This window comes from Plecotus auritus (genome assembly GCF_963455305.1).
Source record: "Plecotus auritus genome assembly, chromosome: 1".
Taxonomy (NCBI): domain Eukaryota; kingdom Metazoa; phylum Chordata; class Mammalia; order Chiroptera; family Vespertilionidae; genus Plecotus; species Plecotus auritus.
The window spans coordinates 121,832,595-121,844,792 of NC_137770.1; the positions used below are offsets into that span (position 1 = coordinate 121,832,595).

The 12,198-nt window shown below is 47.6% G+C and overlaps 1 protein-coding gene across 2 annotated transcripts in view; it reads left to right on the forward strand.

The window, feature by feature from the left end:
* Positions 1–1,086: 1,086 nt before the first annotated feature.
* Positions 1,087–12,198, forward strand: part of CELF6 (CUGBP Elav-like family member 6) — a 43,834-nt gene continuing 32,722 nt past the window's right edge. For both annotated transcript variants that reach the window (XM_080669926.1, XM_080669927.1), the window contains exons 1-2: positions 1,087–1,486; positions 5,146–5,228. In XM_080669926.1, the coding sequence (XP_080526052.1) occupies positions 1,225–1,486; positions 5,146–5,228 (345 nt within the window). In that variant the 5' untranslated portion in view covers positions 1,087–1,224. The remainder of the gene's footprint in view (positions 1,487–5,145; positions 5,229–12,198) is intronic.

Here is a 12,198-nt window from a genome sequence, read left to right on the forward strand (position 1 = left end):
GCGGGGAGGAGCCTACAACCGAGGTATGTGCCCTTGACCAGAATGGAATCCGTGACCTTTCAATCCGCAGGCCGAGGCTCTATCCACCGAGCCAAACCAGCTTGGGCATCTTGGTGTACTCTGCAACCAACTGAGCCACCCAGGCAGGGTGACAACTTTTAAATATGTAAACACAGTTTGTCTATTTCCATTTCTTCTCTTGCCCTGGGCTCAGCAGATGTTAGGGGTGGGCCTGATCTAAATCTCCTTCACTCTCAGACCCTCAGCTTTCTTGTCTAGAAAAGGTAGATAGCACTCCTTAGTTCACAAAATTGGAATGAACCAGGTATCTGGGCATATGGCTAATATAAGTTCCCTCACTCTCCTGAGGAGAAATCGGTGTTCAAGGAGTGTTTTTTTGCAGTTTTCATTTTATTCAAATTTTTCTTTACAATTAAAAAAACGGGAGGGGGCGTGGGAGATGCAGGGAAGACAAACGTGTTTGACGCTTGTGGGTAAGGAAATGGTTGAAGACACCGAAGTGAGAGAGGTGTGATGGGGTGGAGTAGGATGGCTCCAAGGAATTGGACTTGGCAGTGGGAGTGGAGAAGAGTAATAACAATCCACCCCTCAGGAAAGGCCCCTGTGATCTGAGGTTTGTGTGCCCGTGTGCGCCGGAGTGTGAGGAAAGAGGTAGCTACGACTCCCACAGACATCACCACGCATGACGAAGCTACTTCCCCTCATGCGGTCCAAGGCGCACACGCGCGATTCACGGCCACGCCCGCTCACACTCACAGGGAATCTCAAGGTCTGGTTACCATGGCGAGCAGGAGCGCGTGAGTCCAGCCGCCCCTTCGCCTCTAGCAGAGCCTCGTCAACTCCAGCTCTGATTGGCCGCTGCTTCCTTGTTATGCAAATTATTTGCGTAGACTCCAAGGACCACTGCCTGACGTCACCAATCACGAGTCTGGAGCTTAGGGCTCGGCTCCGGAAAAGCTCGGCGGGAGCCCAGAGAGCTCCCCACGGGGACCTCAAGCCAGACCCCGCGTCCCGCCAGCTCAATCTGGGCCTGCCCCGTCCCGTCCCCGCCCCTTTTTAGTCCGCCCCACCTTCTTTACGCCCCCTCCATCAGGGACCCCGCTCCCTGTGCGGCGTCCCCGCCCTCCCTCCCTGGCCCCGTCCCCAGGAGGGAGGGGACGGCGGGACCGGCGGGACCGGCGGGAGGGAGGACTGGGCCGGGAGATGGCCGCGGCGCCCGGAGGGTCAGCGCCGCCCACCGGCCCCGGACCGCGCTTGGGTTTCAGCACCGCGGACAGCGGCGTCGGCTTGAGCGGGCTAAACCCAGGTCCTGCCGCGCCCATGAAGGACCACGACGCCATCAAGCTCTTCGTGGGGCAGATCCCGCGGGGCTTGGATGAGCAGGACCTCAAGCCGCTGTTTGAGGAGTTCGGCCGCATCTACGAGCTGACGGTGCTGAAGGACCGGCTCACCGGCCTCCATAAAGGTGCGCGGGGTCAGCCCAGCCCAGCCCTATCCAGCCCTACCCAGCCCAGCCCTGTCCAGCCCTGTCCAGCCCCAATCCGATTAGAGTTCGGCCCAGCCCAAACTCCAGCCTCAACTGCAGCCCCAACCTTAGCCCTACCTAGATCCAGTCCTACCCCAGTCTAATACCAGCCTCACTTAAACCCAGTATCCTCCCCAGTTCACAGAGCTCCAAACCCAGAATTTTCTCTGACATGCTCCCTTTCATCATCCCTCTGGTTCCCTGACATGTTCTGCACTCTAACCTCCAACTTCCTACATCCCAACAGTCCCCGCCTTTCAGTTGGACCTCCCTCCATCCCTCTCATCAGACATCCCAAATCCTGGAATTTGGAAACTTATTCCACCTTCTTGGTCTCTAATAACCTCAATCTCCCAAATGCTGGACCAAATCATTCCTGAATATCCCTACCTGGTGCCAGCCTACTCAGACCTAACCATCCATACACATATCTTGGACTTGCACCACTCGTTTTGACCTCCAAGCCCAGCCAACATCCAGAGCCTTCTTTTGACTCTTAGACTGACAACCTGAAATGCCACAGGTCCAAACTCGACCCTTCTTCAGAACCCAGGCCTACTTAACTGACAAAATTCAATCCCCCTCCTAGCTCCAAATTCCACCCTTATGTTTAATAGTAAATCTCTCCTACCCCTGCCAGAATTACAACATAGTGTTCTGCTTCTGATTTGAGTCCAGAACCCTGACCTCAGCTTGGAACTCCTGCCACCTTGTGCTCCCTCATCTCAGGTTTTCTCTCAGCTGAACCCACACTACTTTCATGCTCTAATTTCCCCAATCCTGTATCTCATCTTTGTCCCTCCACAATCCTCCTACAGCTTTCTGCTTTCCCTCCCTCACAGTCTAGTCCTGGACCAGAGCCTGTGGACCAAAGCCTTAGGGTGGGTCAGGTTGAAGAGACAGAAAGGGGTCTTTTCCCTGCCCTTGCTAGAGAGACAGAGACAACATAGTCTTGTGCAGCCACACCCCTTTCTTCCTGTAGAGAGAAGGAGGAGGCTGTTTACATGCAAACAAGTCTGTCCAAGCTAGCTGGAGTAAGAGAGCCAGAGTCACACGTCATACATGGGTGGGGGAAAGACATGATGTGAGGAGAAACACCTTTATCTCTCCTTACCTTCACCATATTGTGGTTTCAGGATTTGGTGAGGAAGGCAATTTTACCTACTATCCTCTATGATCTTTTTAGGAAAGAAGTTGTGGGCCCTGGGTAACAGCTAAATGTACTTTCCTAAGGGCTGAGAGCTGTAATCAGGCTGCCACCTCTTTTCCCCTGGGGCACCTTGGGGAGTTCCTAGGCACACTAATATAGGGGCTTCAGTAAAATAAATGCCCATAGAAGATCTAGGACCAGCTAGGTAGCAGTGTATCTTCTACCTTTTGGGCTGAGGTTATATTAAATGGGGCATAAAAGGACAAGACTATACCACCCAGATTTCTTCTAATTCAGTCCAGCTGCCTGGCTGTCCATATCCATAGCAATTTATTTTCTTATTTTCTAGACACTTATTTTAGTATGTAAGTTCAAGCTAATCTTTTAAGGCCATCTTTACAATAAGGGCAGTGTATAGAATACCTTTAATTCTCACTCTTTTCACCATCAGAGTCTCTGACTATTTCCTTATCCTCTTTCTCCCTCCCTCCCATTTTTCCTCCCTTCCCCTTTCTCTATTTAGCTCTAATTCTTCCTGTTTTTCATTCATCTGTCTTTACATGCTTCCCTGTCTTTCCATCCTTCATTCTCCCATCCCCATCCCAGTAGTCCATACAGGCTTCTTTAGGCAACAACTGGGCCCCTGAACCTTTTAGACAGGGCCCCAGCCCTGCCCAGTTCTGATGTCAGCTGATATGGCATGTTGGTAGAAGATGGAGCAGAGATGTAAGCAGAATCAGGTGTTTGGTAATTTAGCTCCAAACCAACCTGCAACTCTCCAAGGCAGGGTTGCCTTGCAAGATGATCAGGGAGGGTCTCTCCAAGTCAGCATCTTCCCCCACCCCCTCCCCAGCAACAGTGACATCCAAAAGCCAGAGTAACTCATTTTCCTTTTGGTGGCTGGGTACAGAGGGAGGCAGCCACAGTGCTTTGAAAACAACCTTAGCCTAGGAGTTAGGAGACTCCAAATCCAATCCTGCCACTGACACTCTCTGGGCTTCAGTTTCCCTATTGATACAATAAGTGTTTGTCCCAGGAGTTCTCTAAGGTTCCTTTCATGCAACAAATGGCAGATATCCACCCACCTTAAGGGGGCACCCAAATAGAAGACATAGAAGAAAATGTTCCCATTTGCCTTTCTAGTCTGCTGAGATCTAAGTGAAAAATTGCACCAAGTTCCTTCCCACATCTACTTTCTCTTCCTTCAGTCTTTCTCTTTCCTACACTCAAGACTCTCTTTAGAAACATCTTATGTCACAACACTGCTTAAAACCCTTTAGTAGCTCTCCACTGCTCCTAGGAAAAAAAGTTCAAAATCCAGACAAGATTATAGATGACCTGATCCCTGAATACCTAACTGGCCACTCTGCCCCCGTTACCAATCTTCAACCATACTAGCCTTCCATCCATTTCCCCAACACACTGAATTCTTGACTGAGTCTTCATATTTCCTCTGTCTGAAATAATCACCACCCTTCTTGTCACCTGGTTAAACTATATTTATTATTGAGAACTCGATGTACTCTGAGACATTTCTCAATTCTTTGGACTCAGATGCATGCTCCTCATGATCCTTTACATTATTCCCATGAGGGTGGAGAATGTGTCTGTCTTGTTGCCACTTTATCCCCAAGCCCATCATAATGCCCCATCAAAATAAGTGAGTGAGTGCTCAATGCCTGTTGGAAAGGAAGAGATCCCTGACCCAGTGCTTCCTAGCAGGCTAAGGTTCTTAGGCTGAACAAAGAGGGTTAGGACTGACCCTTTGGTTCAATTCAGACACCTCCTCTGCCCTATTTCTACTGGCTGTTTTAAAGAAGTCAGATTTGAGGCATAATAAGCCTTTAAGAGTCCCTATCTTGAAGACTTGGGAGAACTAACAAGATCAAGCTCCTTGGATAGAATGGGAGAGCACTGGAAGTTCTTACCTACAGGAAGCCCTTAAACCAGCCTCATCTTCCAAGCCTCAAATTAACCCATTCCTCGGCTTCAAACTTGGAGGAAGGAAGTATTAAGAAGTTGTGGGGTTCTGGGCTTGGACCCCAACCCTCCTCCTCCTCTTCTGCCTCCTCTCATTGAAAATGAGCTGGGAGACTCTGTATGATTCCAAAAAGGAAAGGGAAGGCTGGGGTTAAAGCTGAAGGCAAAGTGGCTTAGTGAGGTTTAACCTCAGCACAATTATGGCTGGAGTGGTGAGGAGAGATGTGGGATTGTATAAGCATGTGACTGGGTGTGAGTACACATGTTCCCTAGGCAGAAGGCCAAGAGAAAATGAGAAAGAGTCAGAGGCACATGAAGCCCCTCCCTTCAGAGAAGGTAGGAGGCAGAGAAGAAGCAGTGTCTTTGGTTAAAGGAAAGTGACCTTGAGTTTGTCAATTTAATGGGGTCTTTATAGGAAGAGTATTTGGGGGTTTCAGGAAATCCCCTGAGCCAGCCTCTTCCTCCCCAGGCTGTGCCTTCCTCACCTACTGCGCCCGGGACTCTGCTCTCAAGGCTCAGAGTGCACTGCACGAGCAGAAGACCCTGCCAGGGGTAAGTCCACCAGCATTTGGGGGTGGGGATGGGAATCACCTCAGAATTGGGACATGCCCTACATGCATGCCAAAGCAGCATGTAGGAGCTGGATTGGAACCAGAAACTAGCAGCAGCAGCATCTTTGTAGAAGAGGGCTTGCTTGTGCCCTGAACAGCTACAGGTTCTTTTTTTATATTCAGTCTTCTGGCTCAAAGAAATGGGCTCAAGACCCTTGGCTCAAGTGTCCCACCCCATCTTTTAGGAGAGGCATCAGTGTTGTGGGCCATACAATTTGTCCACCTTGGCTGAAATCATGGCTTCTAGTGACATTTGTCACTGGTGTGAGCATGGATGCAGATACATAGTTTAGAGGCTCTGCTGGGCTGGTATTCCATGTTCTCCAGTACTAGGATCCTTAATGGCAGGTCCCTCTGGTCCTCTTCCTGTAATTTTTTGGGGATACCTTGACTCACCAAGATTGCCTTCCCTCTACACCTTAAACAGTTGGCTAAAGTTAAGAGAGACATGATTCTACAGGCAGCTGGGACATTATATATCAGTGGCACCTAATATGGCCTTGGCTAATGGCTAATCACTGGCCAAAAGGCAAAGTGGGATCTATTGACCATGTGGCAGGAATAAAGTGGTGATTGTTAGGAACTAGCATAGGTTCACCAAGATCCAGTAGTCATAGTACCCATCCTCATTTTCTCTTGTCCAAGGAGTGATGTGTCTAAAACAAAAGCACAATGAAATGCCCCTAGTCAGGTCAAACCTGAGACTATATCCAGTTCTAGGCTTCAGATTTAAGAGGGTCATTAGCCTACCCTAAAGAGACCATGATAGGACATAAAATATACTAATATATGGAATTATAGTTTGAAGAAATTGGAGATATTTAGCTGAGAAGATAGGGTTTAGTCAGGGAGCTTTAATAGGGAGGCATCATAACATAATAATTAAGAGTACTAGTTTTCTAGTCTCAAAGACCTGGATTTGAATCCCAGCTCTGCCATTTACCAGTTTGGTGTCTCTGAATACATTACTTAGCTTCTTGAACTTCAATTTCCTCATGTATAAGGAGTGGGTTATGCTAACACTTAGTTCACTAGGCTCTCATGAGGATTAACTGAGGTTTAGCAAGAGACTATCACAGAGTAGGATCTTGATAAACATTACTGTTAGGGGTGGGATAACCACTTTCAGATTCTAAAGAGGGATTTGGTATTTATGGGTAGCCCCAGAGGCCGGGATCAGGATCAGTGGGTATAAAGAACAGACACAATAATTTCAGTTCAGTATAAAGAAGTCATCCCTTTGAATTGCATATGCCAAGAAATGGGACAAGCTTTGCCTAGAGGTAATCAAGCTGTTAATGAGGTGTCAGATCCTAGAATCTATCTTAGTGATTGAAGCAACTTGAGCCTCACTCTTGAAGATTCAGTGTCAAGTAACACCAACATATCACCCTCACCAATCCTCTGTATGCAGGCTCTGGAGTTAGACAGACCTGGGTGTGGATCCAGGCCGCACCACTCACTAACTCTGTGACACAGAGCAAGTCTTTATCTCTCTAAACCTAACCTTCCTCTCTGTAAAACTGAACTCATAGGGATGTCATAATAATTAAATAAACTAAGTCATGTAAAGTGCTTAACACAGTACTTGGTAGACAGTAAGCAGTCAATAGTTAGCTGGTGGTAGTAGTAGTAAAATGGCAGCATTAGTCATAGGAGTAGTAGAAGTCATTCATCCAACCATAGGAGTAAATGACTTCTGCTGCTCAAATTAGAATTATCACTGAGGCAAACTGTAACATTTCATGTAGGAAATACCATGGTAAAGGTGCAGAGACAAAAGGAATAGGATGGGTATAAAATGAGGTTGGAAGCATGGAGGAGGGCCTATGGGAGCATGGGCCTGGCCACAGAGAAGATCCATAGAGGGCAGTGGTTGAAGAGGAAACTTTGGATGCTAGGCTGAGGAGTTTGGATTTTATCCTGAAAGCAAGTGAAGGCCCCTGAAAAGAATTAAGATGAACTTTGGGAGAATAAAACCCCTCCTCAACAAGCCATAGGACTCCACAAGATAAGGGATACCTAGAGGACTCTATGAAGCTGAGGGCACCTGATATAAGACTACTGGGATAATTTCTGGGGGAGGAAAGAGAAATAAAGAAGGCAATATTTATTGATTCCAGAACTTTACATGTTCGAAGTCATTTAATATTCTATGGAGAAGATTTTGTTATTGGCATTCCCATTTTACAGGTGAAGAAATTGGACATAGAAATTGAGTGACTTGCCCAAGGTCTTGTAGCTACTAATGGGAAGATCTGGGCATTGAGGCCAACTAGTCTGGCTCCAGAATTCATTCACAGTTACCTGAGCCAATGTGGTGACAGACAGAAGTCTAAGATTCTGGAAGGGTTGCTGACTGAATACATCTGCCCCCCTCTGACCATTTCATCTGCAGTCTTCCAACATAGCTTGGCTTCCTTTGGTACTGCAGGAATTGGCTTTATTCACCCTCTCTAGTTTAACAAAGTGAAAATTAATATTTAATTCTCCTAAGTGAAAATCAATGGCTTTGTTGGCCAGCCCCAGCAATGTCTGTGCCATCAATCTTTTCTCTGGGCCTGCCAGGGTCAGTGGCAGCTTTAGTCACCTGGCCTCACACCCACACCAGCATGAAGGGAGGTAGGTGCCCAGCTCTCTGTAAGCACTAGGTCTTGGGCGTAGCTGCCATCTGTTGGAGAGCAGGAATAATATCAATCTGGGCTCCTGGAGACAGGCAGGACTATCATTGGGCCCAGGAAATGTTGGGTCAGCTCCAAAGAGAAACCCCTAGGGCAGTGGTCGGCAAACTCATTAGTCAACAGAGCCAAATATGAACAGTACAACGACTGAAATTTCTTTTGAGAGCCAAATTTTTTAAACTTAAACTTCTAATGCCACTTCTTCAAAATAGACTTGCCCAGGCCATGGTATTTTATGGAAGAGCCACACTCAAGGGGCCAAAGAGCCACATGTGGCTCATGAGCCGCAGTTTGCCGACCACGGCCCTAGGTTAACTGCTGATCTGGGACCTCTCCTTGGTTCCCTTCGACCTGCTAATTTTTGTCACCTATCAAAGCTTGTCTTCCTTCAGACTTCAGTCATCTGTTCCATCTTCTGCAGCTCCTTCTCCATGAAGCTAGAAACACTTCTTTCAGTCTCACTTTAGGCTCCAGAATCTATCTAAGGAAGGTGAAGCCCAACCTCAGCCCCACCTTCAGAAGTTGCCCTCTTATTTGTCTCTCTCCCTGCTTATGACCTTCTTTCCCTTGGGCATCCAACCCTTCAAACACTGTGAAGGAGATGGATATAACTGAGTACATTTGCTTTTGCAGGTTGTGCTCTGCACAAAACAGCTTGAGTGGAAAGGGCAGATAGGAGATAGGGGCTAAAATCCAGTCATGCTCTACTGACCAAGCCATGTGCATTAGCACAGAAATGTGTCATCCAGAGAATGGGACACATTTTTTCTAAGTCACATAAAGGCATTTATGTGCTAGCAGCCACCTAGTGAGTCAGAGCCTTTGTCCTCAAAAAGCTTCAAGCCTAGAAGTAACTCATTGCATCTCAGGGGGTTCACATCTAAGTGTGTAAAAGAAGCATCAGGAGTGAAGAGGGAGAAGCTTCACAGAGGAGATGCTATCAGAGCTGAATAGTGATCAGATCCTATTTAATAAAAGGTTAATATGCAAATTGTCCCCTTGACCGGGAGTTCAACTGGGAGTTTGACCAGGGAGTGGGGCCGGCCTGCCAACTGCCTGTGGCTCCTCCCTCTGGCCAGCCTGGCCCAATAGGCCCAATCAGGGTGGGCCAGCCAGACACCACCTGTGCACAAATTTGTGCACCAGGCCTCTAGTATCATCATATTTGAGGATCTAGAAACCTAAAGACAAAGGCCACTTCTGGAATTCTGGGGTCAGTGTGAGAACTGGTAGGGAAGGTGTCCAGCAAAGATGGCTAAGGCTCTATGTGAATGGAGAGTATTGTGTATCTTGGGCAGCAGGGCAGGCAGGACTCACACATTTTGACTGCCAGTCTTGGGATTGGGATCTCGGGTTTTACTGGGAGGCTTGCAATGGAGAACCATTGGAAGATTTTAAGCATGGAAGAGTGAGGGACTGGTTTTAAAAGAACACTCAGGCTACAGTGTGAAGGTTGGTTTGGAAAGGAAGCAACATTGGAGGCAGGATGACCCTTTAGAACACTATTGCTTGAGTGCAAATGAATGATGACACTAACCTGGAGCTGGGGATAGGGCAGGAATGGGAGAAGAGGAGGAACTTGAGGATCTTTATATAGATTCTAGAACCAATGAGACTTGGTAGTAGATTGAATTAGAGAAGGGGGGTAAGATAGAGCAATGTGCTGAAAATACGGACGTTTGCTTTTTCTCTGCATTACCCTTCCTTGAACCCATGACACATCTCTTAGAATCACCAGTGGTTCCTTCTTCAGGAAAGTTCTGATAAACACTCTTTCCATGGTAGGGGAAGGGACTGAGGGCATGAGTGCTGAGTGGAGGGAGGAGTTGGCATCAGAGCAGAAGCGTCTGAAGAGAGCAGTGTTGAGACCAAAGGCAGGGATTTTAGGCAAATCAAGGAGAGAGAAGGGGTAGAGTATTGCCTTCCCTCTGTTGATGGGGCAGAAGGACCAGGGTCTCATGCCTATCTATACTGCCTTCAACCTTCCCCACTTCACTGCCTGGAGTTGGTTGTTCTCTTCTCTTTCTGATGTTCTCTCTCTTGATTTCCCATCCAAGCCTGGTTCTGAAGAACACATGAGCCTGGACTCTACCTAAGAAACTACCAAGGGAATAGGTGCTCAGCCAAGCTCAAGAGCTCACTTGAGTTCTCATGACAAGTTCTTGGCCAAGGAGGCAAAGGTTCCCAAAGGGGAACCATGATTATCTCATCCCACTCCCAAATCTGTCCCCTGGTTGTGGCAGGAACAAGGCAGGGCAAGATTGCCCAGGAAATTCATGTGGGCAACCCTTTTTCTCCTTCAGCCACATGCAGTGCACCTAAATCGTGTGTGTCCTCCTTAACCACTTCACTGTGGAAACCGAAGGCCTAGAGCTCAATTTTGTCCTCATCCTCTTGGGCTACTCTCCTGCAGACTTTCCCTGCACCTCCAAACTTCCAAACTGCCAACTTCCCCAAAACCTAAGCTATAAACTGAGAGTCAGCCAACATTTTCTCCTTTCCCTCAATCCCCACATCCACTAGAACTTTACTCCAGTTAATTCTCATGAAACATCTCTTGGGGGCAGGCAGCTTCCCGTTACCATAGCCACAAATGCTGCCCAGTAACCATGGTGCTCCCGCCATTTCTTTCTGCCCTCTCTAGATTACCCTCCCCGCTTACCTGTATCATACTGGTTTTACTACCTCTAATCTTCCCCTTTCAAATCTTTTTCTGCATGGTGACAGCTCATGGGATCTTTCATAAGATTATTCCCCTAGTTAAAATCCTTCCCTGGATCCTTATTGCTTTTGAAATACAACAAAGTCAAAATTCTTTGTCATGGTTTTTAAAACCTGTCCTGTTCTGGCCCCTGCCTATCTTTGTTTCACACCCTCCCACTAAAAAAAGAAAAGAAGAAGAAGCCCGTATTACCTTTGATGCACCTACTAAGACCTAGCCATTGTCATTTTCACCACAACCCTGCAAAGTAGGGTCATGATTTTCCTTTTTACTAATGTGGTTCAGAGAACTTAGTTGACAGTGGTTGATCTAGGATTTAAATCTACATCTATCTGACTCTAAAGTAATTTGTTCTATGCTGGCTACTTCCATGCCCACCAGAACCCTTGCTCCTTATTCAGACTGGCAGCTCCCTCTCCATGCCCAAGGCATCTGGAGTGCTCAGCTTGCAGCCCTACCTCTCCCATTATCTCCACATGACCCAATGACTCCAGTCCTGCAAATGAACCCCCAGGTCAAATCTGCCTCCTCTATGAAGTTTTCCCTGAGTCAACCTCTCCACCTGGAGTCAGCTTCTCCCAGAGCACATTACCTTGCACTCCTCCTAAGGCTTCAGTCCCTCTGTGCCCCTTTTCTTGTGTTCATGTCTTAAAAACAGAGTCCAGCAGCTCAATGCAAAAATCATTGACTTCAGTGTCAGACAGAACTGGGTGCAAATTTTAGCTCAACTACTTGCCCACCATGTGATCTTAGACATGTGATTATCCTCCCTCACCTTCAGCTTTCTCGTCTATAGTATGGAGACAATGATATTACCTTGCATAGTGGTTGAAAGAAATTTAGAGACAATGTATGTAAAGTGCCCCAGAAAATGGCCTGGCACACACTAGGCTCTCAGCAAATGGTGGCATTATGTTCCCCTCTGTGAGACTTTGAGAATAGGGTTCCTGTGGTCATCACTGTCTCCCCTAAAGGCCCCAGCCTGGGGATCTTCACAGAGTTCAGAAAATGCTAGTAGCATGCCCAAGTGGTGGAAAGCCTAGCTGCCCAGCTTCTCACTCCTGGTCCATGTGGGACATGTACATACCACCTAATGCCCACTCTCCATCAAAGAGTGGGAAAGTTGGAGAGGAGGACAGGGGCATCCCCCAGAACACCGATGAGCTCTATGTCCCCAGAAATCCAGCCTGGAGAGGCAGCTGCTGTGGAAACCACTGCTGTCACATGTGCTCATTACTCTAGGCTCCAGAGAGAAATGCTCAATATTTATTTAAACGTCTTCTCCTCTTTCCTTCCCCCAGCACCACTCTCCTCCTTGCCTTTCCTTCCTGACCCCTTGTCCCCTCATTTCCTTCTCATCTCCACCAGTATTTCTCTCTTCCCTTGCCCCTTTCTAGATCTCTCTCTCTCTCTCTCGATTTCTGTCTTCCCATTTCTCTTCACCTTGTGTCTCCACTCTTCTATCTCTTGGTCTCTCCTCCACAATCACAGGTGGCCATGCCAAGGGA